The sequence below is a fragment of the Electrona antarctica genome (assembly GCF_951216825.1).
Source record: "Electrona antarctica genome assembly, chromosome: 24".
Classification (NCBI taxonomy): domain Eukaryota; kingdom Metazoa; phylum Chordata; class Actinopteri; order Myctophiformes; family Myctophidae; genus Electrona; species Electrona antarctica.
The window spans coordinates 16,458,358-16,474,414 of NC_136803.1; the positions used below are offsets into that span (position 1 = coordinate 16,458,358).

Sequence of the window (16,057 nt, forward strand, 5' to 3'; positions counted from 1 at the left end):
TGTTGCTGTATCGCTCCATCATATTAGTGACGAATAAATTACTACATTAGAAAGTGCTCCTGGTGTCTAAGGATGTTATATATTTGCGAAAACAAGCTAGGTCTTGAATCCCCATACTGTACGTGACGTTTCTGTTTAACCCATTAAGACCTGAGGCCGAATCTACAAATGCATTGCCTTCTAAGTCAGTAGTTCTCACACTCAAAAAGAGCAGATGTACAAGCTCGTATTGTGGAATAAAGTCATTTATTCACAGGTGGTGGTCCTCAAACTGTGCAATTTCAAGGATCCCTTTAAATCTTTGAGAGTGTAGAAATGGAACCAAATGGACCGTAAGGTTCTATTCCTTTCCTATACTCAAGCAGATCTACAGGCGCACAACGCTGTATGTTTTTGAGCTTGTATTTTTGGCAAACGTCCCCCCCCAGAAAAGGGATGCTGGGGATTTCAAGTGCTTTACAAAAATGACATTTTGAATGTTCTGATTATCGTGATATCGTTATTTTTGCCATAATAATCGTGATTATATAATTTCCATATGGTTTCCGTTTGGAAAGGCAACTTTGTAGACAATCTCCCCTCTCTCTTCTCACACAGCTTTGCCCAAGCAAAATGGAAGGGTTGCCATAGTGACAGGGGGTGCTCGTGGCATGGGCTACGAGACGGCAAGACACCTGGCAGGCCTTGGCATGCATGTTGTACTAGGTAGGCTGTTTATAACAACACCCATCAATTAATTTCTGCCTCGCTGAAGTCTAGATTAATGTTTGAGGGTTGAGTGTTCAATATTTATAAATTCAAAATATGTCCCCCCCCCCCCCCCCCCCCCCTCTCCTTTTGCTCACACATGGCCTAACCCTATAGTGCTTATATTCCTATTTATATTAGCATTTATCAGTTTTACTGTTTTATTCCTTGCTCTCATATTGTATACCTTCTCTATTGTCTGCTGTAGTGGAATTGTTTGTGTGCTGTGTCTGAGAGCCATGCATCGAGTCAAATTCCTTGTGTGTGAATGCACTAGACTCGGCCAATAAACATTAATTTGACCCTATAATCCCAAATGTTTCGAGTTTTCAAGTGGAACAGAAAATAATTGAATCACAAAACAAACCCAACATTTCCAGATGATTTGATGAACATCAGTAACATTGAATTTACTGCCTGAATTAATGATTAGTTATTTTAATATATAAAATATATATAATTAATTTACAAATCAACCCAGTATTACTTAACAAGAGAGCTGCCTTGTGATTGTTTATATAATGGATTATTCTGTTAATGAATCTTTACATGGTGTAATTTAGACCTTAACATGAAATCATTTTTAATCTGTCTAATATCTACAAGCCTTGGTTGTGATTCTTGTGAACATGTAGATTGACTATTTTGTATTTTCACCAATGTTTGCCGCTAGGGTTCAGGTGGTTTAAGCAGTTAAAGGTCTACGATAGTAATCATCATTGCTGAGTGTTTGTTCAGATGAAAATGGTATCCCTACCTGAAATGAGTTTTATTTTTCCTAAAGAGCTGGAGAGACTGGGTGAGACCACTGTTAGGCCTCACTCAGACCTTTACTGCATTGCTGTATGCTTGTTGGATGAATGTTGTGTAGTGTCATGGCCGCCCCAATGCATTTCCAATGGAAGTCACATGGTTTGTAGTCCATTTTGGACTACAAGCTGTTGTATGGCTTTCGGCTGTGTTTCAACTGCGCCCCTCCCCCTCATACAACACAAATGTTGTGTCAAACCATGTGACTCCCATTGGAAATGCATTGGGGCGGCCATGACACTACACAACATTCATCCAACAAGCATACAGCAATGCAGTAAAGGTCTGAGTGAGGCCTTACTGAACAAACACTTTTAATATTATACTCCCTGAGTCTATATACTAATACAGTCAAGCCCCTAGCAGGGACGGATGATTTTTATTGCTTAAACATGTAACTTTATAATTTTGTGGGACATAAACATAATATGCCACGTAGTTGTTAAAAACGTTACATAGTACTGCTAAGCCAATTATCACGTACTCTATTGGCGTTTCATGCCTACTGCTTCAAAAACATGAATGCAATGAGCGTTAGCGTTGTGATTGGTCGAGGGGTTTGATTGGAGGCGGGGTCTGCGTCTGCCTCTCTCTGGTCTTCTTCATCTTTAGCTGGGAACGAGGAAGAGGAGGGACTGGCCGCCGCCCGCAAGATCTGCGATGAAGGCAGCGAGCAGGTGAAAGGTAATAACCATCTCTCTGTTTTCACTAAGTCAATAAGTACATTTACTTAGGTACTGTACTTGAGTACAATTTTAAGGTAAGGTATTTTTACTTTACTTGAGTATTTCCAATTTCCAAATACTTTTACTTCTATTCCACTACATTTCAGAGGCAAATATTTTACTTTTACTCCACTACAATTATTTGAAAACTTTAGTTACTTATGTAGAGTTTGATTATTATTATAAAACATACATTAACCACTTCAGTCCATTACACATTCACATTCAGTACATTTCTGCCATTTGAAAATAGCTGCATTGTGAGCTTAAAGATCAGCTATTTTCAAAAGAATATTATACTTTTGAAAACTTACTTTTGGTACTGAATTTTTACTTGTAACAGTATTGCAGTATTGATACTTTTACTTACTGTAAGTAAAAGATTTGAGAACTTTTTCAACTACTGGTAATAATCATCTCAACGTTTTATACCTTTCTCCCTAAACTCTCACTCACCGTAAACGTAATTACGTTGAAGCTCTCTGCATGTGCTGTGCTCTAAATCTGGTTCTCACACTGGCCTCTCATAATTAGTGTAACACACAGGCTTCTTGTTTGAATGTGGGAAGCGTGTGAATTAATTAATAATGGATTGCATTTTTGCTTTTCCAAGTGCTCAAAGAGCTTCACAATGGTCCATTCATTCATACATAGGGAGGTGAAGCGGCGAACAGTCGACACCAGCGTCCTCACTTCCCACATTCACACACCAAGCTAGCACCGACCGGCTCTTTGGAGGCAATGTGGGGTTCAGTGTCTTGCCCAAGGACACTTCGACATGTGGACAGGAGGAGCCGGGATTCAAACCACCGATCCCACGGACCATTGGACGACCTGCTCTACCTCCGGAGCCACAGCCGCCCCCGAATTGACTTGATTATGTGCTGTGCTCACTTCCACAAAGACCTGAGTGCATGGTGAACACTGACCCCGGGGGTGAAAGGTTAATAAAGCCTGTACTGGACCGTGAATGATTATGGTTTCGCTGCCATAAAGCATATTTTTATACTACCTATTTCTTTTCTCCCACAGCTGAGTTTATGTTCCTGGACTTGGCCTCCCTGAAATCCATCCGACAGTTTGTTCAGAAGTTCAAAGACAGAGGCCTGCCTCTCCACGTCCTGGTTAACAACGGTAGGCTGGTCCTTCTGTATGTGTGTTGATTTCGTTGACTAAAACTATGACAAAAAATGTTCGTCGACTACCTTTTTTCACTGAGGAAAACAAAATAAAAACAAAATAAAAACTAAGCTTTCAGGTCGTCTGAGGCGTCCCAGACAACCTGAGAGGCCTGGAATGGTTCATGATGTATATCATCTCAATAAAGGCATTTATAATAGTCAGTGACATAACTATTAACAGCAGTTCCTCTTATTGTTTGTGGGTGTGTGTGTGTGTGTGTGTCTGTGCGCGTGTGTAGCCGGCGTCATGCTGGTCCCAGAGCGGCAGACGGAGGAAGGTCTGGAGCTGCAGTTCGGTCTCAACTACCTGGGGCACTTCCTGCTGAGCAGCCTTCTGCTGGACGTGCTGAAGCAGAGCGGAGGACCAGGCCGCTGCGCCCGCGTGGTCACCATGTCCTCGGCCACGCACCACGGAGCCACGCTCAACATGGACGACCTGCTGAGCCGGTGAGAGAGTAGCCTCGGGAACCCAGGCTTTCATTTTGCGTTTGCATTCGGCTCAAAAAGAAAAGCCTTGGGAAACCCATTGAAAAATCTGGCATAGGAAGTGGCAGCCAACTTGTATTTCGCTAAACCAATAACGGTGCAGAGGGGCGTCGCTCCAACTTCGGTTTTCTACCGGGGAGGGGCCCAGATCGATGAACCAATAGATTCCACCAGCAGTTTTTGCCGGCAACCGCTTAGAAATCACACAGGGGCAGGCTAGTGAGGCACCCGCCAGGCAATTCACAATTTGTTAGCCTCATACTGTAGCATAATCGATTAAGTCATTGTTTGGCCAAAATTACATTTGTTCATAACCTTACGGCCGGGCTCCACCGGGCGCGTCAGCGTCGCGTCAGCGTCGCGTCTCCGTCACCGTCAGGGAATGTTCCCTTTTTAATCAATGAAGGGTGGCTCCACTGCCCGCGTTGCGTTGCGTTGACGGAGACGCGACGCGTGCATTAAAATTGAACCGGTGCGTTTTTTGACGCACGCGACGGAGACGCAACGCGTCCGGTGGAGCCCTGGCGTTACTCTCCTAACACTGCTGCTTCATTGTCCACGTCCTCAGGAATTATTTTGGAATGTAACAAGCATTTTGATAAGCTGAGAACATATAGGCAATATGGCAGGCTGAGTTAGGGCCGATTCATACTCCTATTTTAGAGCTGAATAAAAGTCGGTTCGGCTCTGTAGAGCCTACAATGTGATGGCATTTTAGGTTCGGGGGGGCGGGTACCGTCCTAAAGTCAGCTCTTCGGTGCTACTGAAAATTTCTGACGAGCCGAAATCATTTCGGCACTACAGCGCCGAAACAGCGGTAAAATAGGAGTATGAATCGGCCCTTAGGCAGATATCAATCTGGGAACCCATTGGCCGCTTTTCCTTTGAATTTGCGTGAATCAACAGTCTGTCTCAAGAGACTAGGCAGATATAAATACATACAGATAAACAAGACTTGGGCAAGATTAGTTTTTTGTTCTCATGATTGCCTACGTCACCTCGTAGATAGCCTCGGAAACCCAGACGTTTTTATTTCCAGGGAGAAAAAAAAAGTCTGGGGCCGAGTCCACTTCAATTCGGCATAGAGTAGCGCAAACGTCGATCACTCTGCTGATTTCTGATCGTCTGCACCTTTGTTAAATTGACACACACGCACACACACACACACACACTACCTCATAGATGACTGAGGATGCCGTCTATATCCTGACCTACGTTTTCGGAAAGAAAAATATATTGTTGATTTTTGTGTCTTTTCGTAATATAACGCTCTACTTGATCATTCCACAGCGCCACACGAAAGTATCCAAAATAGCAGATCTACAAGTTCGAAATGTGATGCAAAGCGACAGGTTTTGAGCTTGCTGATCTGCTATTTTTGCTACTTCTTTATTTGAATCCAGAAAAGTAACAGTTTTGGACACAATGAGGTTACCATCCGACAGACACTATATATTTTTATCTTCATTGACCACCATAACCCTGAGCGTGTACAAATGGAACAAAATGGACCCGTAAGAGGGAATCGTTAAGGAACCGGAATCGTTCAAATCCGAAAGTATCCCAACCCTGTCCTTGACATAGAAACGTTTGAGAACCGCTGCCATAGAAAACACCAGTGTGCTTGTGTGATGCGTTCACCCACAGCGTGTCATGATAGGGGATACGTGGCAGAGGACAGCTCCTCGCTCAAGGGCATATTTCAGCGGTGTGCCCCGATGGCCTGCAGCTCAAGATGTGATCGATAGCAGGCCAGGAGATGAGATGAATGTGTGTATATCCGGCAGGTCAGCCATGCAGCCAGGGAGTGAGAGGCTGGGCAGGAGCGTGATAGATTAGAGTGGGCTACTGGTTCAGGGGCCACTCCAAGGGCCGCCAAAAGTCCAAGGGCCGCAAGCAAAAAATGTCAGTATTATTTTGAAACGTTTTTTTTAACAGACTACACGACTAGTCTAAAAATTAAGGAAGCACACAGTAAAAAGCCACATTTCCATCTTTAATTAAGGCCAAACCCCAATGACAAAAACATTGTGATTATTGATGAAGTTACAAAATGAGGCTTCGTTCACAAAATGTGAAGAGAACATATAATGAACAGATTATCACAGGTGAATAAATAAGTAAGTGGTTCATACTCAGCTGACATCAGGCCATATCACTTTCTCTTGGAACAAACAATACTATACCTACAATCTTGTTCAAAACAATGAAAATAACTAATAATATTTGTATGGAGCATGGCGTGCCGCAGATTATTAACATTAAGCAGGGGCCGCATGCGGCCCACGGGCTGCGCGTTGAGTAGCACTAGTTCAAGGTCAGACGGACCGATGATGGGGTGGTCCTCTTCACCGATGAGAAGTCTGATGTAATTTAGGCATCCTACCTGGGTCAGGAGGGTCAAGTGGTTCAAGAAGTGGTTAAAAATACCAATTATCCCTGTGCCCTCTATAAGGCGGTGCTACAGCGCGCACGGCGCCTACTCCCAGAGCAAGCTGGCTCTGGTGCTGTTCACCTACCGCCTGCAGGAGCGGCTGACCGCCGGGGGCTGGCCGGTGACCGCCAACGCCGTGGACCCCGGCATGGTGGACACGGCGCTCTACGATAACCTCTGCAGCCCGGCGCACGCCGCCAAGACGCCCGTGGCCAAGCTGCTCTTCAGGGTACGTACCTGTACGATAACCTCTGCAGCCCGGTGCAGGACGCAAAGACGCCCCTGGCCAAGCTGCTCTTCAGAGTGGTAAAAGCACAATATTTGTCTCTGAGGTGTAGACAGTGGAGTAGAAGTAAGTATTGGTAATTGGACATACTCAAGTAAAGTACAAATACGTCAAAATTGTAGTTAAATACAGTACTTAAAGGGTAAGACCACGTTGGTAGAGGTTTGGGTTCCTTTCCATGATGTAACTCCAAATGTGGACAAGAAATCAAAAATAATTTCTCTAGTGATTAAAAATTTATATTTCAAAATATGCTCCTCATTGACTTAGATTTAACAGCTCTCAAAGTCACTATTTTAGTACGTAAACAAACGCAAACAAAGTTGATTCAGACAATATAGATTATAATATAGACCATCACCAAAACTTTTTTCAAGAAATGTTGAATTCCTGTTGATTTTGCCATTTTTATTAGGAAGAAACCTCGGACTGGATTTGTGGATCCGGGACCCAGATCTTCAAATAGTAAAATCAGAATTTTTGCTGTCAGCATTAATCCTCTGTGTGCTGTGCAATGACCCACAGACGCCAGCAGAGGGCGCCTCCACAGCCATCTACGCGGCTGTGTCCCCGGAGCTGGAGGGCGTGGGCGGCTGCTACCTGTACAACGGCCAGAGGACACAGTCGGCCGACATATCGTACGACGCCGACCTGCAGGCTGAACTGTGGAGGCGGAGCTGCGCGCTGGTCGGACTGCCAGAGGAGGCCTGAGGTAACCGGGGCGGGGATCACCGAGGGGTCCCGATAATCGTTATTATTGTTTATCGTGATACAAATTCACTCGTGAAATTGTCCTTTGTCATAAACTAGGAATTTGCTTTTGTTGAGCTTTTCTTTTTCTTTTCCTACATTAAAAAATATATATTTATAGATTTAGATTTTCTTTTTAATATAGAGGAATTTTATTAATTTTAAGACAAACTGAAAAAATAATAATAATAAGAATCCATGAATAAAAAATGTAAAATAATTCAGAAGTAGCAAAAATATGCGATAACCTACAAGCTCGCAATGCGGCGTGAAGCATTGTGCACTTGTAGATCTGCTATTTTCACTAGTTTGGGTCCCAGGCAAACGTCTAATCTCTCTTTTGGGTCTAGACCTGAGAAGTTTGGGAACCACTGCTCTATTCTGTCACTGTGTATGTCTTCACAGCAACAACTACTGTCTCCACTGCACAGAGACTGCAGAGCCAAAACAGATGGTCGGTTTTCTGTGGTATCGACAACTGGCATCTCGTAGTCTTATGTATGTGTGTGTCATGCACACACAGCTCGCCAGGCCAAGGCGAGCTATTATGATACAATAACACATAGAAAGAGGTTCGAAAGTAGCTGCTCTATGCCTCTATTTTAATGTGACTAACAATTATGGACAATCGAAGCACACATCAATGTGGCCTTTGCCGTGCCTAAAAAATGTTGACCTTTTTGGTTTATAGAACCTTGAGTTGTAGCTGCAATTTCTAATCAATGGAACGATTATGTTTGATTTCTTGTCTTGCCCTTTTAAGCTTCTGAGAGAGTGTCCTTGCCTTACAGTGTACTTTGCAGTGAGAAAATGTGTTCTCTTAAACACATCCTTAAGAAACATTGTCTTTTATGGCCTTAGTAGAGACTTCAGTTCAGAATTCTTCATTTAAACTGTCCTGATTGGAGCTTAGCTCCATCTTCAGCCTTCCATGATGTATATTCTTTACTCGATACACAAATGGTGTATACATTGCAGTATTATGTGGCCTGCTGGGTAAAACAGTATGTTGGTTAAAAAAAAGGATGTGTGCGCCATTCACTGTGATCTTAAAAGCAATTATATTCTTCTTATTTCCTGATTTAAATAATCAACAATATATTGTGTTGTCATTTGTTTACATGCAGAGATATTATTTAGATGTCACTCATGCCATTTCAATCTGTATTATTATCGTAGAGCAAAAACAATGTATTGTGGATAATCTTGACTTGTACGCTGTAGCTCAATGATTGCTTAATTATATTTTTGGATCATTTGTATTTTTTACGGTAGAAACCGTCTCTTTGCACATTCTTTGATTCATCTAAGTGCCTTCTGTCGACCCTGCAATGGGGTCTATGCACACACAGCAGCCATATTTTAAAGTTAGTGGTCCTCTACTCCTCTTCCCTACTTTCCTTCACAGGTCTTACCACTTAGTGGTATTGTTCTGCTGCTCTCAATAATAATGTTGTCCAATTTATTGTTGACTACGTTGGACGTGGAAATGGTTTACAGACACCGCTGTGATGCCTTTGCTCTGTGTCTTTATTTGCACTGAGTCTGTGTTTAAAGCTGAGCATGCTGATCTTACAAGACGGGTCGACAAAGATGTACGACATGTGAATGATGAATAAAAAACGAATTTACACACTGTACGTTTGAGCGTCCCTACAGGCATTTTGTCTCTTCAACTTTTGTGAATCTGTTTTTTTCATAAAGCAACATGTCTTGAAACCGGTGGTAGGAGTGAGTAATTATCTAACCTCTCCACTATAGAGATGTACCCATACCATTCTTCCCAATATTTGGATCTGAGATGCAGTGGAATTGAAGTAGTAGCAGTGTAACGAAGACTCTGACTAGGACGTTGGGCTATATGATATATGACATGTTTAGTATGACAATCCCTATATTTGGGCCCGAGCCGACCTAGTGCTGATATCGATAGATATGGTAGAACCATATATGGATAGAACCATATATGGATAGATCTAACTGGCTTAGTCATCGTGACAAGCCTGGTCGGAGAATATATACAGGGTCGGCTTCAGGGAGAAGGCAGAAGTCAAAGCATCCTGGTTTAAGTTCTAACCGGACACCACTGCGGGGGTCCTAACCTAAGTAATCAGCAATAGAGCCTTGAGCTATTTTATATGGTCCTTCGAGCCGGATTAGGGCTTACCGCAGTAACGGGATGCTGAAGTCTTCCAGACACATACGAACCAAGGTATCTGGCTTTACAACCCATATACCTTGAGTAGCCAACCCCTGACTCAGTGGCAAGATTCTAACCAGATGGTAACCCAGTTTGCTGCCAGAGTCTGAACACTCTGGCAGTCCTGGCTGCTCCGCAGGTGAGCAGCAGTATCTCAAAGTTGTGAGATCCACTCTGTTGCCGCCAGAGCATGAACGCTCTGGCAGTCCTGGCTGCTCCTTAGGTGAGCAGCAGCGTCTCGAAGCTGTGAGATCCACTCTGTTGCCAATAGAGCCACGCTCTGGCGGTCCTGGCTGCTCCTTAGGTGAGCAGCAGCGTCTCGAAGCTGTGAGACCCACCCAGTTGTCGCCGTCAGAGCATGAACGCTCTGTCGGTCCTGGCTGCTCCATAGGTGAGCAGCAGCGTCTCGAAGCTGTGAGACCCACCCAGTTACCAGAATCTGGATGCCAGAATCTCGGAGCCGTGAGACCTCCCCGGCCCTTAGAGTCAGAGAGCACTGGTGATGTGCAGGAAAGAGAGAGCACTGGTGATGTGCAGGTAAGAGAGAGCACTGGTGATGTGCAGAGCAATGGTGATGTGCAGGAAAGAGAGAGCACTGGTGATGTGCAGAGCACTGGTGATGTACAGGAGAGAGAGCAACCATTGACAGGGAACGCCCTTCATGGGTGGCATGTGATTTGATCTTGAGGTTTTTATGACCCACCGTAACATCAAAGGAAGAAAGCGCGAAGCTTGGACGCCCTCAATGGGGTGGCTTGAATGGCTGACGTTTGCTGTTCAAGCCTCAGTATGCTCGTATTGGGGTGGCCTGAGGGGTCTACTGTTCAAGCCTTCTTGATATGGTACAGATTTCCATGGGAAATCTGGGGGTGGCAATGAACGAAGGCTTTCACCTAGAGCTTCATGTGTCATCGTGTAACGAAGGCTTTCACCTAGAGCTTCTGGTGGATATCATGAGAGCATTGTCTGGACAGCATGATGATGCAAGGGCATCGGAGCTATATCAACCCTCCCATAGATGTTGGAGCAGTCGGAGGACGGCAGAGGCTTCGTTCACTGATAGGATATCGAGATGAAAGTGCAAGCTGACAGACCAGAAGTCCAGGTTCATAGGGACCGAAGTAGTCCAGCAAGGAGGCTGGACGGTCACTCTTGCAGAAATGACCATGAGCATAACCGGAGACGAACAGTCATCATGCATGGTACGGTAGTAGCACCCAATTCTGCCGATCGTACACCAAGTAACCAGCAAGACGGCAAGAAGCCGTAAGTCAGTACTGTAATAACGGCACACACCATCTTGGGGTATGCGGCAGGTTCAAACGACTGAGTTTAATGGCGAAACGAGATTTGATATGAAGCTGTGTTATCAGCAATGGACGTCGTCATGCAGGCAAGAAACTGTAAACTACAGACTAGGAGTGAAATGTGGTGGAAGGCACCCTCTGGCTCTTCACAGTATTAATAGGAGCCGGACCCGGTTGAACCGGAGAGCAGATGAACCTTTGCGGAACCCTAGGACACCTAAGATCGAGACGGGACAGGATTTACAAGAGGAATTACCGCAGCCAGCAATCTTGACTATAGCAGGAGAGTCCTTGCATGTGGGCTATCCACCGCCTAAAGGGAGAAATGTCATGTTAAAGGTGTGCAAAGTTCTAATTTGCAATTGTGGCAAAGTAATGGAAGTATATGCAGTTCTGGATGATGGTTCGGGGCGAACCATTTTGTTACACACAGTTGTCAAGCAGGTCGGATTGAGGGGTCAACCTGAAGAGTGGCGTATCAGAATCATGAGAGATCTTCAAGTTTTGCACGGGGTGGCTGTATCTTCCGAGGTATCTCCTGCCGTACAGCCAAACCAAGTCATCCTATACTACCTTGGCGGATCTTGTTAAGGATACTGTGACGCAACAAGTTGGGTCACCCTCCCCCGAGCCTACAGCCGACGAGTATCAGAAAGCTGAGTTGGCCCTGGTTAAGCAGATCCAGGATGACTGTTTCGCCAGTGAGACTACCCAACTGGTTTCGGGAAAGGCATTAGCTAAGAATAGCAAACTAATCACGCTCTGTCCGGAGTTCGACAGTACTACCCAGCTCATTCGGGTAGGGGGACGACTTCGCCATAGTGAACTTTTGGACCCAGACGCGATACATCCCATCGTACTTGACCCCAAGCATGCGATTACCAAGTGGATTATCAAGGACTACGACGAGAAACTGTGTCATGCAGGACCAGAGCGAGTGTTTGCTGAAATCAGACGAAAGTATTGGATACTGAGAGGAAGAGAGGCCGTTAAACGATATCAGCGAGGTTGTACTGGGTGTCGCACTTGGCGAGGGACTCCAAACATCCCCAGGATGGCTGATTTACCTCCTGCAAGATTACGTATCCACAAACCAGCATTTTACTCTACAGGAGTAGATTGTTTCGGGCCATACTTCGTTAAAGTAGGACGCAGGAGGGAACGACGCTGGGGGATCATCTTCAAATGCATGACGACTCGTGCAGTCCACATTGATCTTCTCTGCAGTCTGGACACGGATTCTTATCTGATGGCATTAAGACGTTTCATTGCGCGTCGAGGAAAACCATTCGAAATATTGTCCGATCAAGGAACGAACTTTAAAGGAGGGGTGCGTGAGCTGGAGGAAACATTTATGACCCTTCAACCTGAAATTAAGGCACAGTTGGCCAAGCAGCAAATTAAATTTGTATTCAATCCGCCCAGCGCACCTCATTTCGGAGGTTGTTGGGAGAGGGAAATCCGATCTCTCAAGCAGGCCTTGCAAGTAACATTGGGTGCTCAAACAGTGTCAGAAGAGGTTCTGCGTACAGTTCTGGTTGAGGTGGAAGGGATTCTGAACTCCAAACCTTTAGGTTATACCTCATCGGATGTAGCTGATCCCGACCCTGTGACACCCAACATCCTCCTCATGGGGAGGCGAGATGTGTCATTACCGCAAGTTCAATATGATGAGTCAGACATGTTGGGAAGGAAAAGATGGAGACATAGTCAAATACTGGCGGATCACTTCTGGAAACATTTCTTGAGGTATTACCTACCTAACCTTCAGGTACGGCAGAAGTGGCAAAAGGAGACGACGAATATTCAGATTGGAGTTCCGGTGATGATCGTGGATCCACAGCTACCTCGGGCCCTTTGGCCTATTGGAAGGATTTCCCAGACTATTTCTGGTGCGGACGATAGAATTCGAACGGTAGAAGTGAAGGTTGGAGATCGGACCTACCTGCGACCAGTGGCTCGAGTAATCAGTCTTGCTGCCTTCAACTAACTAAATTGAATGGCTTGGGCCCACATCACCGGTGTAGCTGCTGGGGATAGCATAGCGACTGGGGCTACATCTATCTTCCGAGGTATCTCCTGCCGTACAGCCAAACCAAGTCAATAATATTGAGGGAGCATTGATCGCCAAATAGCTTGGATTGTGAGCATACACAGATCGTCAGCAGACTAATGGAGAGAGATTAACATCTTTGAGAGCCTCCCTTGCTGGATAACTACCAGGCCTGGCCTGTTAGAACCTAGCCGAAAGAAAGGACAATTGTCTGAGTCTTCTGGATGCGGTATAGATTTCAACGTGAAATCTGGGGTGGCTGTAACGAAGACTCTGACTAGGACGTTGGGCTATATGATATATGACATGTTTAGTATGACAATCCCTATATTTGGGCCCGAGCCGACCTAGTGCTGATATCGATAGATATGGTAGAACCATATATGGATAGAACCATATATGGATAGATCTAACTGGCTTAGTCATCGTGACAAGCCTGGTCGGAGAATATATACAGGGTCGGCTTCAGGGAGAAGGCAGAAGTCAAAGCATCCTGGTTTAAGTTCTAACCGGACACCACTGCGGGGGTCCTAACCTAAGTAATCAGCAATACAGCCTTGAGCTATTTTATAAGCAGTATTGGAAATTGTACTCCAGTAAAGTACAACTGAAGTCACTTTACTTTCCACCACTGCATACCATCCAGCTCTGGTTATTTACAAAAGGAGTAATAGTGGTTAATAGGCTACAGGCAAAAGCAGGATGTCAGTTGTACAGTAGTTGATCACTGGCTTATAGTGCCCTCTAGTGGTCTCTGGCACGTCACACTGTGACCATGCTCACTTATTTTTCTTGAGTCTCATGCATTTTGAGAAACATTTTTAATTGACTTCCATTTTTGTCATTAGCAGGACAGTGAGAGAACAGTGAAGAAGCATTTATTCGTAACTATTCTGTCGGCAGTTTGAAACAGGCACGCAATTAATTATGTAAACGAGAAATATAAAACAAAAGTTTGAACCACTTTATTTCTTCATGTGTAAATTGAGTTTCAATGGACAGATATGCACTGCCACTGAGACATATACTTCATCACAAGTTAATGTACATTATCGTAAACTCTTAACATGTTTAATATGTTGTATACTATCATGTTTCGAAATAGCCTGCAGTATGTACAGGCTAAGTATAAGCAAATATTAATTTCAGGAATCTGTTCTCTAAAACATTACTTTCGCACGTCAGTCATGCAGATTATCGATATGTTCAGAGAGTGTCCTTTTGCCAACTTGATCGAAGTTCAGCAGCTATTGCAGCAGTAGACGTACATTAAAACCGGGAGGGAAAGCATCCGTGTCATTTTAGATTTTAACCACTTTAACCTTCATTTTATACTTGAATATATAATTGTTTACACTACAGCAATGTTTTTTTTTTTTTACTAAAATCTTTGCTTCTGGGGGTCCCTGGAGCAAAACAAGACAGTGTTTGTTGAGCTTAAGGCTGCACTGTAATGAGCTGAGACTGAGCGTACCATAATTATAGAGCCTTCTTTACAAACAGAATAGTGTAGTGTAGACTCAGTGAAGGAAAATCCACTCTACCAAAGTCCCTCACAATGGCATTGATGGCCGGGGGAAGAAAAAAAAAGAGAAACAATGAGTAAACACGATACTAACTGACAATAATAAAATGTCAGAACATGGTGGAAGTATACTGCCGATAAGGTATCTCGACAACTCTAATCTGTTTACAAAAAAGTACAATGTGTCAAAGTCCTTGACATATAGTAAGTTAAACATAGTTTGCGTGATTAGATGTTGTGACTGTATTGTACAGAGAAAGCATTGACGTATAGGCTGTGTGGAAATGGCTGAGTACCCATACAGACTTCCATAACATGTTTTCTTTTTCCTTTCTTGTGTCTTAGCACCCATTGTTCGCACAAGTCTTTCCCATCATTTCCATTGACAAGAAACAACACGTCACACTGCTGGAGAATGTGTTTGCAGGAGCTCTAAGTGCCGTCGGTGCACTTGGCACCATGCAGCCAGTAATCTGTGGCCTTGTGACACAGAAATCTTCCTACAGTGATCCAGATTACTAGAAGAGGTTTTTAGTGCCAACCAACCAGGAACACACAACATGTTCTGTCCCCGTCAGTTACCAGTGACCACATTCACTGCACAAAGAATGTTGCTATTATAATCCCAACATTACGCAAGGCTTGTTTTTGGAAAACTGGTTTTTGGCAAAACAAACTTATGTTGCCTTCTGCTTTAACTCTGGAATGTTGGGCATGTCATTAGGCTGATAGTTCAGAAACATAAAAAAGGCAATCTACAAGCTTAGTCAGCTTGCCCCCCCCCCCCCCCTGTTACTTTGCAGATTTAGATGATTATTACAAAACGCACATTAACTGCTGAGCTTGTAGATCTGTCATTTTCCATTGCCATTGTTAGATTGTTAGTATCTTGATGCCAATACTTTTGAACCTTTACTCAAGTACATTTTGAATAGCCAGACTTTTACTTGTAACAGAGTATTTCTACATTCTAGTATTGATACCTTTAATTAAGTACAAAACAATTGTACTTCATTGTACTTCCTTCACTGCACTACACTAACAATCTGCACTACACTACACTTCTAATCTAGAGGACATGATCACATCTACGCTTTGCACCGTCATGCCTACATTTTAGGTTATGGTCTAACGAGACACCGGTGGCTCCCACTTGTGACTGACACTAGGAGGCATTCATTGTTTGGGACTGGATAGTTTTGACTTGAGTAAGCTTAACCGTGAAGAGCAATGTTGATGTTTTCGACAACAGACATCACTTGTGCCATGCATGCCATAACACTTGACCTCAAATCTCATCCACCATGTAATGCTAGTAGTGCATCAACACCCCCAAACCTTTTAAAAGTATTGGCTAGATGTGATTTTGCATAGGTTAGTGGTTCCTCATCATTTCAGGCCCCCGGCCCCCCAAAAATAATAATTTTTGTACACCCTGACAAGCACTTGGAATTGTAGGAGTTGAGATGTTAAATAATAGTTTGACTCGGTTCCACAGATACATATTGTGAAAATCTATAATCGACCTACAAGCGATGCGAGGCGTTGTGAGC

The 16,057-nt window shown here is 44.0% G+C and overlaps 1 protein-coding gene across 1 annotated transcript in view; it reads left to right on the forward strand.

Annotated features, from left to right (window-relative positions):
- The window catches only part of dhrsx (dehydrogenase/reductase (SDR family) X-linked), a 65,458-nt gene extending 57,037 nt beyond the window's left edge, over positions 1-8,421 (forward strand). Inside the window, exons 2-8 of the mRNA XM_079495539.1 lie at positions 598-705; positions 2,170-2,241; positions 3,315-3,416; positions 3,703-3,910; positions 6,405-6,612; positions 7,195-7,381; positions 7,825-8,421. Coding sequence (XP_079351665.1) covers positions 651-705; positions 2,170-2,241; positions 3,315-3,416; positions 3,703-3,910; positions 6,405-6,612; positions 7,195-7,380 — 831 coding nt within the window. The 5' untranslated portion in view covers positions 598-650 and the 3' untranslated portion in view covers position 7,381; positions 7,825-8,421. The remainder of the gene's footprint in view (positions 1-597; positions 706-2,169; positions 2,242-3,314; positions 3,417-3,702; positions 3,911-6,404; positions 6,613-7,194; positions 7,382-7,824) is intronic.
- The last annotated feature ends 7,636 nt before the right edge of the window (positions 8,422-16,057 follow it).